The 12,923-nt window shown below is 47.5% G+C and overlaps 1 protein-coding gene across 1 annotated transcript in view; it reads right to left on the bottom strand.

The window, feature by feature from the left end:
• Nucleotides 1-12,923, bottom strand: part of LOC138265210 (probable cation-transporting ATPase 13A4) — a 389,906-nt gene that overhangs the window by 356,236 nt on the left and 20,747 nt on the right. Inside the window, 1 exon segment of the mRNA XM_069212761.1 lies at nt 2,610-2,783. Within this exon segment, the coding sequence (XP_069068862.1) occupies nt 2,610-2,783 (174 nt within the window).

The following is a 12,923-nucleotide window of genomic DNA, read 5'->3' as shown; positions in this document are numbered from 1 at the left end:
AGCGGTGACTGCCTCTGGACATCCCAACGTTGTTGATCTGTTGCCTTTAGACCTTTTCTCTCCACCTCAAATAATTGTTCCTCAAAATGAGGGGCAATCAACGGTCATTGTTCGACATGGTGAACGGCGAAAATGTTGTTTCAGTGGGAAAGGCCAATCATTATACGGTCACCCTGCATGTGATTGGTTGATGTTGTAATTTGGGTGACCCATAGATGGGTGGTGGAGGCCAGAGCCTTGAATGCTTGCAGTAATAAGACTGTTGCATGTAATGTGTGCTTTGTTATAAAATATATAATTAGCAGTTATAAAGTGAATAGTAATTGAAGCTTAAAAAGAAACATTTCTAAGTAGTTCTTATATATTTCTATTGTTATTTGACAGGTATTTTATTTTCTATTGAAGTGTGTTGCACAACCTGTGGGTGGATATGTGTGGTGCACTTACCCCAGGACTTGGCTGGAGTACATTTACAACTCCTTTGCGCCCTTTCTGGCTGTAGTAACTTCAGAAGTGCTCTTTGTGAATAGCAACTGTTTTACTCTTTGGTGGGCGTGTTTTTCATTGGCATGCCCTTTTCTACCTTCCTCCATACCCCTTCCAAAATCCTTCCAATTTAGGAGTCATTATTTTGAATTTTCCAGTCACTGCCCCTTGTCACTCCTACATTTATAACAAACAGTGCACATTTGTGCGTGGGCCTCTCCGCACATATGGTAGAGAGTTTTGCTTATGAAAGATAGGAGAGGTAGAGGTGGAGCCCTCGAACATACAAAAAGTGATGGGCCGAATGCTTGCAATAAGTCTAACCACTGGCAGTCGCTCCGGGTTTCTTTCCAACTCCTTGTTATTTTTCGCACTATGTCACCTCAGTTTGGACCCAGCCATACGGAAACCAGTCTTAACTCTGCTCCAATAGAACTGGGGCTCTCCAGTCCAGTGAGCTTAGGTTAATTGGCAGAGGACACACATCTGGGCAAACACTTGCCACTTGGGGAAGTACATCAAACACAGAAACGATGATGGGAGGAGTGTTAGCCATAAGCGCTCTGAAGATGAGCTGGAGACTTCCGCATGTAGGTTGACAGAATATCATTTTGGGAGTACGTTAGTAGTACTATCGTAGTCACATTAAACATACTCCACACTACACTGTGCAGTTTGTGAACAGGCTCCAGTGTGTGCAAGTAGACAGAGATGAAAATGCATTTCATCCTTACCACCATGTATGTAACCTACAGCTAATACAAAGAAAAGTGTGTGATCAGTTTGGAAAAAGCCTACAGGTCACGATATCAGAGGAAACCTGGACCAAAATATTGGCAAGTGCAGCTAGATCACCCAAATGTGTACAGCAAAAAGAAAATGCGTATTAACGTGATCAAGTGGTATTTTGCTCCAACAAGGCTGAAATCTATTTTTGGGACATCATCTGCTTGTTGGAAAAGCTGTGGCACCGTGATTGACATGTCGGTGGTGGTCGTCTAAGCATATAAAAAGATATTGTTAGGAAAGGTATGCCATAGTAGAGTCACAACAGGGTTTATGTTCTTCTTGAAACTTTAACTCTGTTACTTGGGGATGAAGACAACAATAGCAACTAACCACACCAAAGAGTGAATTCATCCTGTTGGCAGCTAAGCTGGCAGTAGCATGTGTGGAAAATCCAGACCACTCCTGAAGGTGTGACGCATACACTCCACTAAAAGCGCCTTCTCTCACTTTTGAAGGACTTTGGATGCCATTAACGACCCATATGAAGAACACCCGGACGTTTGCCAACAACCGGGCATCCATGTGAGATTGCATAATAGGCTCAAGAAAATAGGTTGTGTAGGAAACACTGTACAAAGAAACATTGAAATACATAGAAAAGATGAACAGTTGATTGAAGAGTATTAAGAATGAGTATCTAAGATTCTTGATTAAGTGCTGCAGCAGATTATAACCCATATCCATGTAATTATGAAAGGCAAATTCCTTTTCTGAACAGAAGGAGGAGGGATTACCTATATTTCTGGTTGCTGATAAACCAAGGAGGATATGCAGACAACAATGTCCTGGGCCATTAACATATGAAACATCAACCACGGCCTTGAGCAAGGCTGTCTCGTCACTTGATTATTTGTGCCAAATGGGAGGTTACACAACTTTCAATGACCTCTGCTGGGAAATGAAATGTCCCTGTAAACAGAACAGGCATTGCTAAGAACTAAGCGGTAACTGATGATTCATCTTTAGAACTAGGTTTCATGATGCTATGGTAGTGCCTAGAGGGCACATCAAGCCAGACTCTCAGTGAGGCATCTATGCACTGAACAATGCAGTGTCACAGTGACTCGAAGGGCCAAAGGAACACCTGGTCATGGAAGAGAGAATGAGCAAGATGGAGAACTTAAAAAAATACCCAGTTATGTGGGCGACAAAAGGGCAAAAAGGTGAATTGGAGTGGAACAACCAGTGAACACTTTGCCACTGTAGGAAAAGATATACAATGTGCCCTGCGATTGCTGATATTGGAAGGCAGGTTATTTTCATTTTGTAACAACTATTGAGATTGTCTCACACTTCTGCAATCCAAGCCAAATCTCAGGAAGAGCTCGCATTACCGTGGTTCTGAGTAGAATGACATCAGCGTCTTTCAAGGTGGTCGGTGTACATTTCGCCCACACCTCCCACTCTGGCTTCCAGTAGAACAGAAGGAGAAGGAAACCAAGTGACAGGAAGTAGCCAATGATGCACAGCCCCCTCCTCCAGAGATGTGTCTTGTACCCGAAGATCTCCTACAGGAAAGAAACGCAACATGGGGCGAGGAATTCATTAACTTGGATGAGGCTTTGCCCCTTTCTGTGACTTTAACTTCATCAACAATGAAAATCTTACACATATTCAAATTACTAAACTTTAGAGTAGCTCAGCTTTCTTTTCCATTACCCTACTAAAATGATTACAAATGCTTCAGTGCATGGCAATAATTACATTCAGAAAGCCTTCAACAAACGTCCTTATCGGTATTCTAAATAAAACAGTTCTACAAGGTTAACAGAGTTTATGCATCATATATACAAAGACAGTCTTTACACTTAGGGGGTGATTCTGACCCCGGCGGTCACTGACCGCCGGGGCCAGGGTCGGCGGGAGCACCGCCAACAGGCTGGCGGTGCTCCGCAGGACATTCTGACCGCGGTGGTATGGCCGCGGTCAGAACAGGAAAACCGGCGGTCTCCCGCCGGTTTTCCGCTGTCCTGCAGAATCCTCCATTGCGGCGCAGCTTGCTGCGCCGCCATTGGGATTCTGCCACCCCATACCGCCATCCTGTTCCTGGCGGTTCGCCCGCCAGGAACAGGATGGCGGTATGGGGTGTCGTGGGGCCCCTGGGGGCCCCTGCAGTGCCCATGCCAATGGCATGGGCACTGCAGGGGCCCCCGTAAGAGGGCCCCACAAAGAATTTCAGTGTCTGCTGAGCAGACACTGAAATTCGCGACGGGTGCAACTGCACCCGTCGCACATCCTCCACTCAGCCGGCTCCATTCGGAGCCGGCATCCTCATGGCGGGGTGTTTCCCACTGGGCTGGCGGGCGGCCTTTTGGCGGTCGCCCGCCAGCCCAGTGGGAAACCCAGAATCACTGCGGCGGTCTTCTGACCGCGGAGCGGTGTTCTGGAGGGGGGAACTCTATTGGGCGGCCTCCGCCGCCCGTCAGAGTTAGAATGACCACCTTAATGTCACACTTCGTTTCTAAATATTGCACAATATATCAAAAAGTCCCTAAAACATCAGGCCCACTAGCTTTCTACACCCTTCACACTTATTGAAAAAGCATTGTTGTGTACATCAAGTCTGTTTCCACCTTTGTCATGTTGAAAAGGAAATGAATAAGATTGAGTCACCCCCCCAAAATTAAACCAGAAGATCATTGAACAATTAATTTCCTTCAAAGCCTTGAGTCTAGCCCACCAAGCAATATATGGTGATCGAAGTGCTTTCAATCAAAGCACAGATTACTTGGCATTTGTTTTTTTAAATTGTCCCTTAGTATAGATGTACCATGGTCAGAGGGAAAGCCTTCTCTGTTTAGGCCTCTCAATTCAGAAAGAATCTCACAGACCCATTCAGAAGAATATCAGATCATCCTACTTTTTGAAAAAGGTTTTCCTGTTCATCCCAGTAAAGAACCATGCATTTGCTGGTTTGGTTCTTCTGTTTGTATATTTGTTTGTGGTGGAAGTTTCTCTTTTCACTTGAAAAGATACCTTTTCAGTAAATGTTATTGTTGAACCTGGCCCTCTCTGCAGGATCACCCCCAAACCTTTTGCCTTCATCCTCCTGTTTTATTGAAATCATTTGTGTTGGCCTCATGGAAACACACTGTTTTCTTTAATAGTTTTCTGTATGAAAATGCCTACATTTATATTGATATGCTCTAAGCCCACCTGTACAAACTGTGCCTTTCTGTATCAAGAAACTAAAGATGTTGTGAAGATAGTACTAGATATCAGTTCGAAATCTTCTTTCCTACTGTTAACATTAGGTCATGTTCCCCATGTACCCGCATCAGGCATGGGTTTGGGATAAAAGTTTGTGTGTGTGTTCTGAAACTCAGACCAGTCAATCTCTATGACCAAATTAAGTGATCCTAACAATGATTTGTTTCTCATCCTTTCCTGAGTTACGACACATTCAACAGGCAGGACAGAGGAACAGTTATGGGCACTTCCTTGACACAGCTGTAATAATGTACGTAAGGGCTGAAAGGAGGTGTGAGTGATTTTCACTTTCAAAAACAAAAAGTGTACACACCACTTCCCTCAAGTGAGCCTGGACAAAAGCAAAAGTAAAGTAGTTGATTCAACTTCTCAATAAACGCACTTCAAATCTTAGTATTACAGGAACTAAGACCTACAAGGTGGTTGATGCCTGTCTGCAGAGCTCATTGTACATAAACCCACACACAGCCATCACCATCCAAAGCTCCCATGGAATATACCATGTTGGGAACTCTTGAATGCACATGCCAGTCACAGTACAGATTCTAACTGTGAAGGTGAGAAGTAAAACGCAATAGAGAGGGCATGCCAATCATCTAGTTGAAAAATCTGCCACTAAAACATGTGCTGCTGTGAAGGAAGAGTTACTTTCCCTTAGTCTCACTTTACATTTTGCAACACACACCGTACCACACATGCTCTGTACAGTACTGTGCTAATGACACAGGGAACATATGACTATTAACTTATGTGGCAAATAAAGTAAATCCATATTAATGCAGTAAAAAAACTATTTTACCAACTATTCATGAAATGTAAGCAAAACTGGAGCATTCTATTTGTAATCAGTGCCCATAGCCAACATCATATGTTCTTTAGTTTCCAAGAAAGCTTGTAAGGTGTGCTTGATGGTGTTAAACTCTAGAGCATTGGTTCCTAACCCATGGTTCGCAGGCCCATGCGGAGGGGACGTGAAGCCTACACAGGGGGCCACAACTGTTTAGAAAATTAAAAAGTATGAACAGATTAATATAGTGTATATAAACAAAGGAGCACAAAGTACAATTGAATATTTTAAAACATTTACCCTCAGATTAGTTCAAAGGAACAAAGAATGGACTATGAAAAGCTTCAACCTTCCATTAAAATTAAAATTCAGATTATTTTATATTAGTTTATGAATTAAATGAAATATTCAATGTGTATATTTCTCAAATGAATGCTTTTGTCTGTAATTATTATGTTTTGCTGTTCAAATTATAGAAAATGCTTAGGCCGGGGTAGCTGCCTTCCAGTAGTTACATAGAGAGGGTCCCCGAATTTCAAAATGATTCAGTGGGGTCTCTGCATTATATTAATATTTATTTAGGGGTAAGCAGGAGCTAAAAGGCAAAGAAATACTGCACTTGAAGAATCTTAACTGTTCTCCCGCAGACAGTCCAAAACCTATGTTTAGAAAATAGAAGCACCTCTCATTGGATGAGAGATTTGTTTGCTCCACTGTCTGTTTAGGGTCTGGAGGCTCTGATTGGCTAGATGGAACTGGATATTTTATTGCCACAACTACAATGTAATGATGCTGGAATTCTTCATGTGTCCTGGTAAAAAACATTTAGAAACAGGTGCCTAGGCTGAGTCCCCCCACCCTGGACTTACCTTGGACCAGTCCGCGGAACGGTCAAGGCCCTTGCAGAAGGCCCAGCACCTGAACCCCAGAGGCGCCCACCTCATCCCCCTTTGCCCACACACCCTCACTCTCTCTCACTCTGCAACATGTTTCTGGGCTTTCTGCTGCATGCTTCCTCCTGCCCCCCTCACTCTTTCTGTCTTGTGCCTTTTGTGAAGCTTTACTTTGCTTCTTACTCAATGTAACTCCTGCTAAGGTTTGCACTTTCTGTCTGTTTTCTTTCTTGCCTTATCTAATGCCTTTCTTTCTTTCTTTCTTTTTTAGCCCATTGTACTCTTTCTTGCAGCATTTACTCCATTTGCCATGTTTCTGTCCTTGTCTTGGTCCCTTTGGGCCTTTTTGTTCTTGCTCTCTTTTGTTCCTTTTCTCCCTTTTGCCTATTTTTCATCTTTTGCTCCTTTTGCCTGTATCAGACATTTTGCACTGTTCGCCAGATCTTGTTCCTCCTTCCTCACTTCCCTCCCATGTTTTCCCCACACCCTACCTCACAAGTCTCTCTCCACCCCCCACTCCTTACCCGCTACCTCTCGCTCATTCCAGGGCCTCTAGGCAAGCCCTGTCCACCAACACCGTGCTCCTCCCTATCCCAGGCCATACTCAACCGTGGCCACAGTGCGTACCAGCCATCGCAGGATCAACTCAACCGTGGCCACAGTGCGAACCAGCTATCCCAGGCCCTACTCAACTGTGGCCACAGTGCGAACCAGCTATCCCAGGCCCTACTCAACCGTGGACACAGTGCAGACCAGCCATCGCAGGCCCTAATCAACTGTGGCCACAGTGCAGACCAGCCATCCCAGGATCGACTCAACTGTGGCCACAGTGCGAACCAGCCATCGCAGGCCCTACTCAACAGTGCCCACAGTGCGGACCTGCCATCGCAGGCCCTACTTAACCGTGGACACAGTGCGGACCTGCTACCGCAGGCCCTACTCACCGTGGCTGCTGTGCGGCCAGCCATCCCAGGACCTACTCAACCGTGGACACAGTGCGGACCAGCCATCCCAGGCCCTACTCAACCATGCCCACAGTGCAGACCTGCCATCCCAGGACCTACTCAACCGTGGACACAGTGGGGATCAGCCATCCCAGGCCCTACTCAACCGTGCCCACAGTGCGGACCAGCCATCGCAGGCCCTAATCAACTGTGGCCACAGTGCAGACCAGCCATCCCAGGATCGACTCAACCGTGGCCACAGTGCGAACCAGCTATCCCAGGACCTACTCAACCGTGGACACAGTGGGGACCAGCCATCCCAGGCCCTACTCAACCATGCGGACCTGCCATCGCAGGCCCTACTTAACCGTGGACACAGTGCAGACCTGCTACCGCAGGCCCTACTCAACCGTGGACACAGTGCGGCCAGCCATCCCAGGACCTACTCAACCGTGGACACAGTGCGGACCAGCCATCCCAGGCCCAGCTCAACCGTGCCCTTAGTGCAGACCTGCCATCGCAGGCCCTACTCAACCGTGGACACAGTGCGGACCTGCTACTGCAGGCCCTACTCAACCGTGGCTGCAGTGCGGACCAGCCATCGCAGGACCTACTCAACCGTGGCTGCAGTGCGGACCAGCCATCGCAGGACCTACTCAACCATGGCCACAGTGCGGACCAGCCATCGCAGGACCTACTCAACCGTGGCCGCAGTGCGTCCAGCCATCCCAGGACCTACTCAACCGTGGACACAGTGTGGACCAGCCATCCCAGGCCCTACTCAACCATGCCCACAGTGCAGACCTGCCATCCCAGGACCTACTCAACCGTGGACACAGTGGGGATCAGCCATCCCAGGCCCTACTCAACCGTGGACACAGTGCGGACCTGCTACCGCAGGCCCTACTCACCATGTCCGCAGTGCGGACCAGCCATCCCAGGACCTACTCAACCATGGCCACAGTGCGGATCAGCCATCGCAGGACCTACTCAACCGTGGCCGCAGTGCGGCCAGCCATCCCAGGACCTACTCAACCGTGGACACAGTGCAGACCAGCCATCCCAGGCCCTACTCAACCGTGCCCACAGTGCAGACCTGCCATCGCAGGCCCTACTCAACTGTGGACACAGTGCGGACCTGCTACCGCAGGCCCTACTCAACCATGGCCGCAGTGCGGACCAGCCATCCCAGGACCTACTCAACCATGGCAGCAGTGCGGCCAGCCATCCCAGGACCTACTCAACTGTGGCCACAGTGGGGACAAGTCATCCCAGAATCTACTCAATTGTGGCCGCAGTGTGGACCAGCCATCCCATGATCTACTCAACCGTGGCCGCAGTCCGCACCAGCTATCGCAGGACCTACTCAACCGTGGTCGCAGTGCGGACCAGCTATCTCAGGCCCTACTCAACTGTGGACACAGTGCGAACCCTTTTGCCTATTTTTTATCTTTTGCTCCTTTTACCTGTATTAGACATTTTGCACTTTTCGTCAGCTCTTGTTCCTCCTTCCTCACTTCCCTCCCATGCTTTCCCTACCTCCTACCTCACGAGTCTCTCTCCACCCCCTACTCCTTACCCGCTACCTCTCGCTTGGTCCAGGGCCTCTAGGCAAGCCCTGTCCACCAACACAGCGCTCCTCCCCATCCCAGGCCCTACTCAACCGTGACCACAGTGCAGACCAGCCATCGCAGGCCGTACTCAACCGTGGCTGCAGTGCGGACCAGCCATCCCAGGATCTACTCAACCGTGGTTGCAGTGCGGACCAGCTATCCCAGGACCTACTCAACTATGGTCACAGTGCGGACCAGCCATCCCAGGATCTACTCAACCTTGGCAGCAGTGCGGACCAGCTATCCCAGGACCTTCTCAACCATGGTCACAGTGCGGACCTGCCATCTCAGGCCCTACTCAACTGTGGCCACAGTGCGGACCTGCCACTAAGTATGTGCCTAGGCCCAGCCTCCCGTGGACACTTCTGGGCACAGCTCCTAAAGCACTGTGGCGTCCACCTCATCCTCCTGCATCCACACACTCTCATGCTCTCATTCTCTCTTTGCTTTTTACTTTGCTTTTTACTCATTGTGCCTTCGGCATGGTTTTTGGTCTCTTTGCCTGTTTTCTTCCTTGCTTTACTTTGTCTCTTTTTTGCTCTTTTGCTCACTGTTCTCTTTAGTGCGCAGGTTGCTCTCATTGCCAGTTATTCTGCCCTTGCTTTGTGCTTTTTTGGTCTTGGGCTCTCTTTGTTCCTATTCCCCCTTTGTTCCTTTTGGCTTTTTCTGACCTTGTACTACTTTTTTCCTTTTTGCTCTTTTTGCCCTTTTCTAACCTTTAGCTCTTTCAGCAGCTCTTGATCTTCCTTACCATGTGTCCTCCAATGCTTTCCCTGCCTCCCAGTCCTACTCCCCCACACTCTCTACATCTGACCAGTCAAGGCCCTCACAGACTTTGTCCTCCTGCGCCCCCACACAATCACCCTCTCATTCTCTCTCTCCACACGCTTCTGGGCCTCTGGCCTCAAGCTCTCTCTCTCTCCTCTCCTCTCACTTTTTCTATCTTGTGCCTCTTTACTTTGCTTCTTACTTGTTGAACCTTGTATGGTTTTGCCCCCTCTCTCCATTTTTTTACAGGTCTTGCACCATGCCTTTCTTGCCCTTTTGCTTGTTGTCCTCCTACTTTCTCAGGTTGCTCTCTTTACCACTTTTTCTGCCCTTGCTCTGTGCCTTTTAGCCTTTTTGATTGTGTGCTCTCTCTGCTTGTTTGCTCCTTTCCTCCCTTTTGCATTTTCCTGACCTTTTGCTCCTTTTTCTCCTTTTTGCTCCTTTTGCTCCTTTTGCTCCTTTAGCTCCTTTTGCTCCTTTGCTCCTTTTGCTCCTTTTGCTCATTTTGCCTGTTTTTGACCTGTGGCACATTTTACCATCACTTGGTCCTCCTTATGTTCCTCTGTGCCTCTCAACTCCAGCCCCCTTCCCTCCTTCCACTGCTCCTCCTGTTCCTTATCTGCTGCCTCCCGTACGTCCTGCACCTCCCACCAACCCCCTCCTCAGTACCTATTTAAAGGCAGCCACAGCGCCAAAGGCAAGCCCAATTGCACCTGTCCACATCTTAACTGCCCCACCGTCATGACCCTGTTCCAGTAGTCCACAGCATTCCTTCAGTCACTCAACACCAGACAACCATCCTCTCACCGCTACCATGTTGCACCACACAACACAGAAGAAGCCTTCCCCTTCACCGACTGCTGCTTTGCATGAAGCCACACAGAGACCACACAAGCACCACTCACTCACACATGGACTCCACATACAAATTACCCCTCTCCCACTAGCAAACAAGCACCCCAAGACACAATTTCTTGCATGCTCCTCAATACCCATCAGCAAACACAATAAGGAGACAGGAGATGATGTTATAAATAAAACTGTAGATATGCAGTTTTAAGATATATGTGAAAATAGTGCCAGTAAAATCGCAAAGCGCCAACTGTAGATATCTGGAGAGGGGCAAAGTCACAAGTTCAGGCTGACATGCTAGAGTGTGAACCGGCTACAGGGTCACAGTTAGTACTTTTGAACAAGAGTACCTTAAATCCTGGTTGCGGAGTGTTGTGAGGTCCTGCGCAGAGGATGTGTTTTGCAGCTGACACAATGTGTGTTTCAAAGTAGCTACAAGGCTGCGATTTAACGTCCTGTGTCATCATCGAGGATCCATCAACAAAGGCTTGCAATGCAACATCTGCATTGAGGAAGTGCTCAGCAGCCGGGTTAATGCATCGGTTCTGAAGAGTTGCGAGAAGAGAACCTCTTTCATCATTGAGACTGGCATTGGTGATATATTTCCAATGGGAAGGTCTGCTTTGGGAAGTCATTGCACAGTGACGTTTCTGATGTGGGCTGTGAGGTTGCTTTGGTGCCATTGCACTGGAAGAATTCTTTACAGCAGAGGTGATGTGGAAATTCTGCTTGGGCTTGTGCACGTTCTAGAGGAAATGCATAAGTGCTGCTGGATTTACAGATGGGCTGGCAGAGCACCTTCAAACCAATTTTCAAAGGTCCAGGATGGGGATGGCACCATTTGGCAGTGTAAGACTCACAGATGGCAGAGTCAGGTGTTGGGTTCAAGGTTGTTGGAACCTTCTATCCCTAAGGATCTAGTTGGGAGGCCAGCCAGCAAGCCCCTGGAGCTACTCTTAGGTACTGATTTGAACAGATGCACGCCAGTCCGTCTCATTCAGACAAGAGGGCAGCATGCAAAGTTCTCAGCACAGCAGGGTAGCAGTCCTTCAGAGCAGCAGTCCAGCAGAAGTTCAGTCCTTTCAGCAGCATAGCCATAGCAGTCCTTCTTTCTGGAAGAGTATACACAAGCCAGAAATGTACTGAAGGATTGGTGTTTGGGGTCCAGTAGTTATAGCTGGGCCTTCCTTTGAAGTAGGGGAAGGTTCCTGAGGTTCTTCTTTGAGGCTCATAAGTTTTCTGCTTCCCCTGCCCTAGCTCCAGACTAACTGCAGGGGGTATGTTGCGCTTTGTGTGGAGGCAGGACTCAGCCTATTCAAGTAGAAGTAAGGCTGTGCCTAACTTCGCACTCCCATCCTGTGTGTGGATGTTTAGGGGGAATACATGAAGCCCAAGTGTCAGCCACACCCACTCATGTGACCCAGAGACAGGCTACAGGCACTAAATGGCTAAGGCATGAAAATGGCAACTTTCTAAAAGTGGAATTTTCATAAATCTAATTTAAACCCGTACTTCAGTACGAAAGAGAATTTTTCATTACAATTTCAAATACACCAAACATTAACTGGTTACCTGTACCCACGTGGAAGTTACAACTTGTTAAATGTAATACTGTAACTCCAGTGTTATCCTACAGGACAGGCAGGCCTTCAAATGTAATGAAAAATATAAAATGTAAAACTATAAAGTGCGTGTCCTACTGGACTGCTCAGGACCTACCTTAGGGGTGACATTTGTAATAAAAAGTAAGGCTTGGGCCTATCAAAAGGTTTAATTTTCCATTCCGAAATGCCACCTAAAAATGGCTTACACAGAATGCAATCGCAGGTCTGTGACTTATTTAAAATGCTACTTAAGTGGGTGGCAGAATAATTGTGTGGGACGACTAATAGCATTTAATTTATAGACCATGGTACATGAATTATCACTTTATTCAGGACTTTGAAGTAAATTGAATGTGCCAATCAGGTATTAGCCAACTCTGCCATGTTTTGGGGAGAAAGCGCAACCACTTTAGCACTGATTTGCAGGGGTAAAGTGTGCAGATTGCTAAGGCCAGCAACAAAGAGATCAGCAGAAAATAGCAGCTGTGAAGGCAAAAAGGTTTGGGGGAAGACCATGCTATGGCTGACAGGTGTAGTACTGGTCTAATACCAGGAGAGAGCGCTAGGATTTTTGTTGGTCCCTCCTCGGGAGATTGCAGACCTGTGCCTCGGTTTGTGACATCTGTAAGGACACGGGAGTCCAGCCAGAGTTAGGGAATTAGGGTTTACAGATTGAAACAGAAGTAGTAAAACATGGAATTTGTGTGCAGAGCCTGGTTGAGTCAGAACCTCTGGTGCATAGAGGTGGCTGTTGGTTGGCTATTTGGCATATACTTGACCAAATACTATGCACATTGGGAGGGGTCGTTGGACACCCATTGTGAGTTTGCTGCAAGGCCTGCCTATTGTTCAAGCCCTGTGATCAACCCACATTGTGCACAGATCTGTGTTCCCCCATTGCCTCTGCTCTACTTGTTGGAGCTCCTTGAAACCTGAGATACTTCACCAGGTTTAATTGTCTTACAATTTGCGAAATG

This window comes from Pleurodeles waltl, chromosome 11, assembly GCF_031143425.1.
Source record: "Pleurodeles waltl isolate 20211129_DDA chromosome 11, aPleWal1.hap1.20221129, whole genome shotgun sequence".
Taxonomy (NCBI): domain Eukaryota; kingdom Metazoa; phylum Chordata; class Amphibia; order Caudata; family Salamandridae; genus Pleurodeles; species Pleurodeles waltl.
The sequence above is the reverse complement of the archived record's forward strand: the minus strand, read 5'-3'. Positions and strand labels throughout refer to the sequence as shown.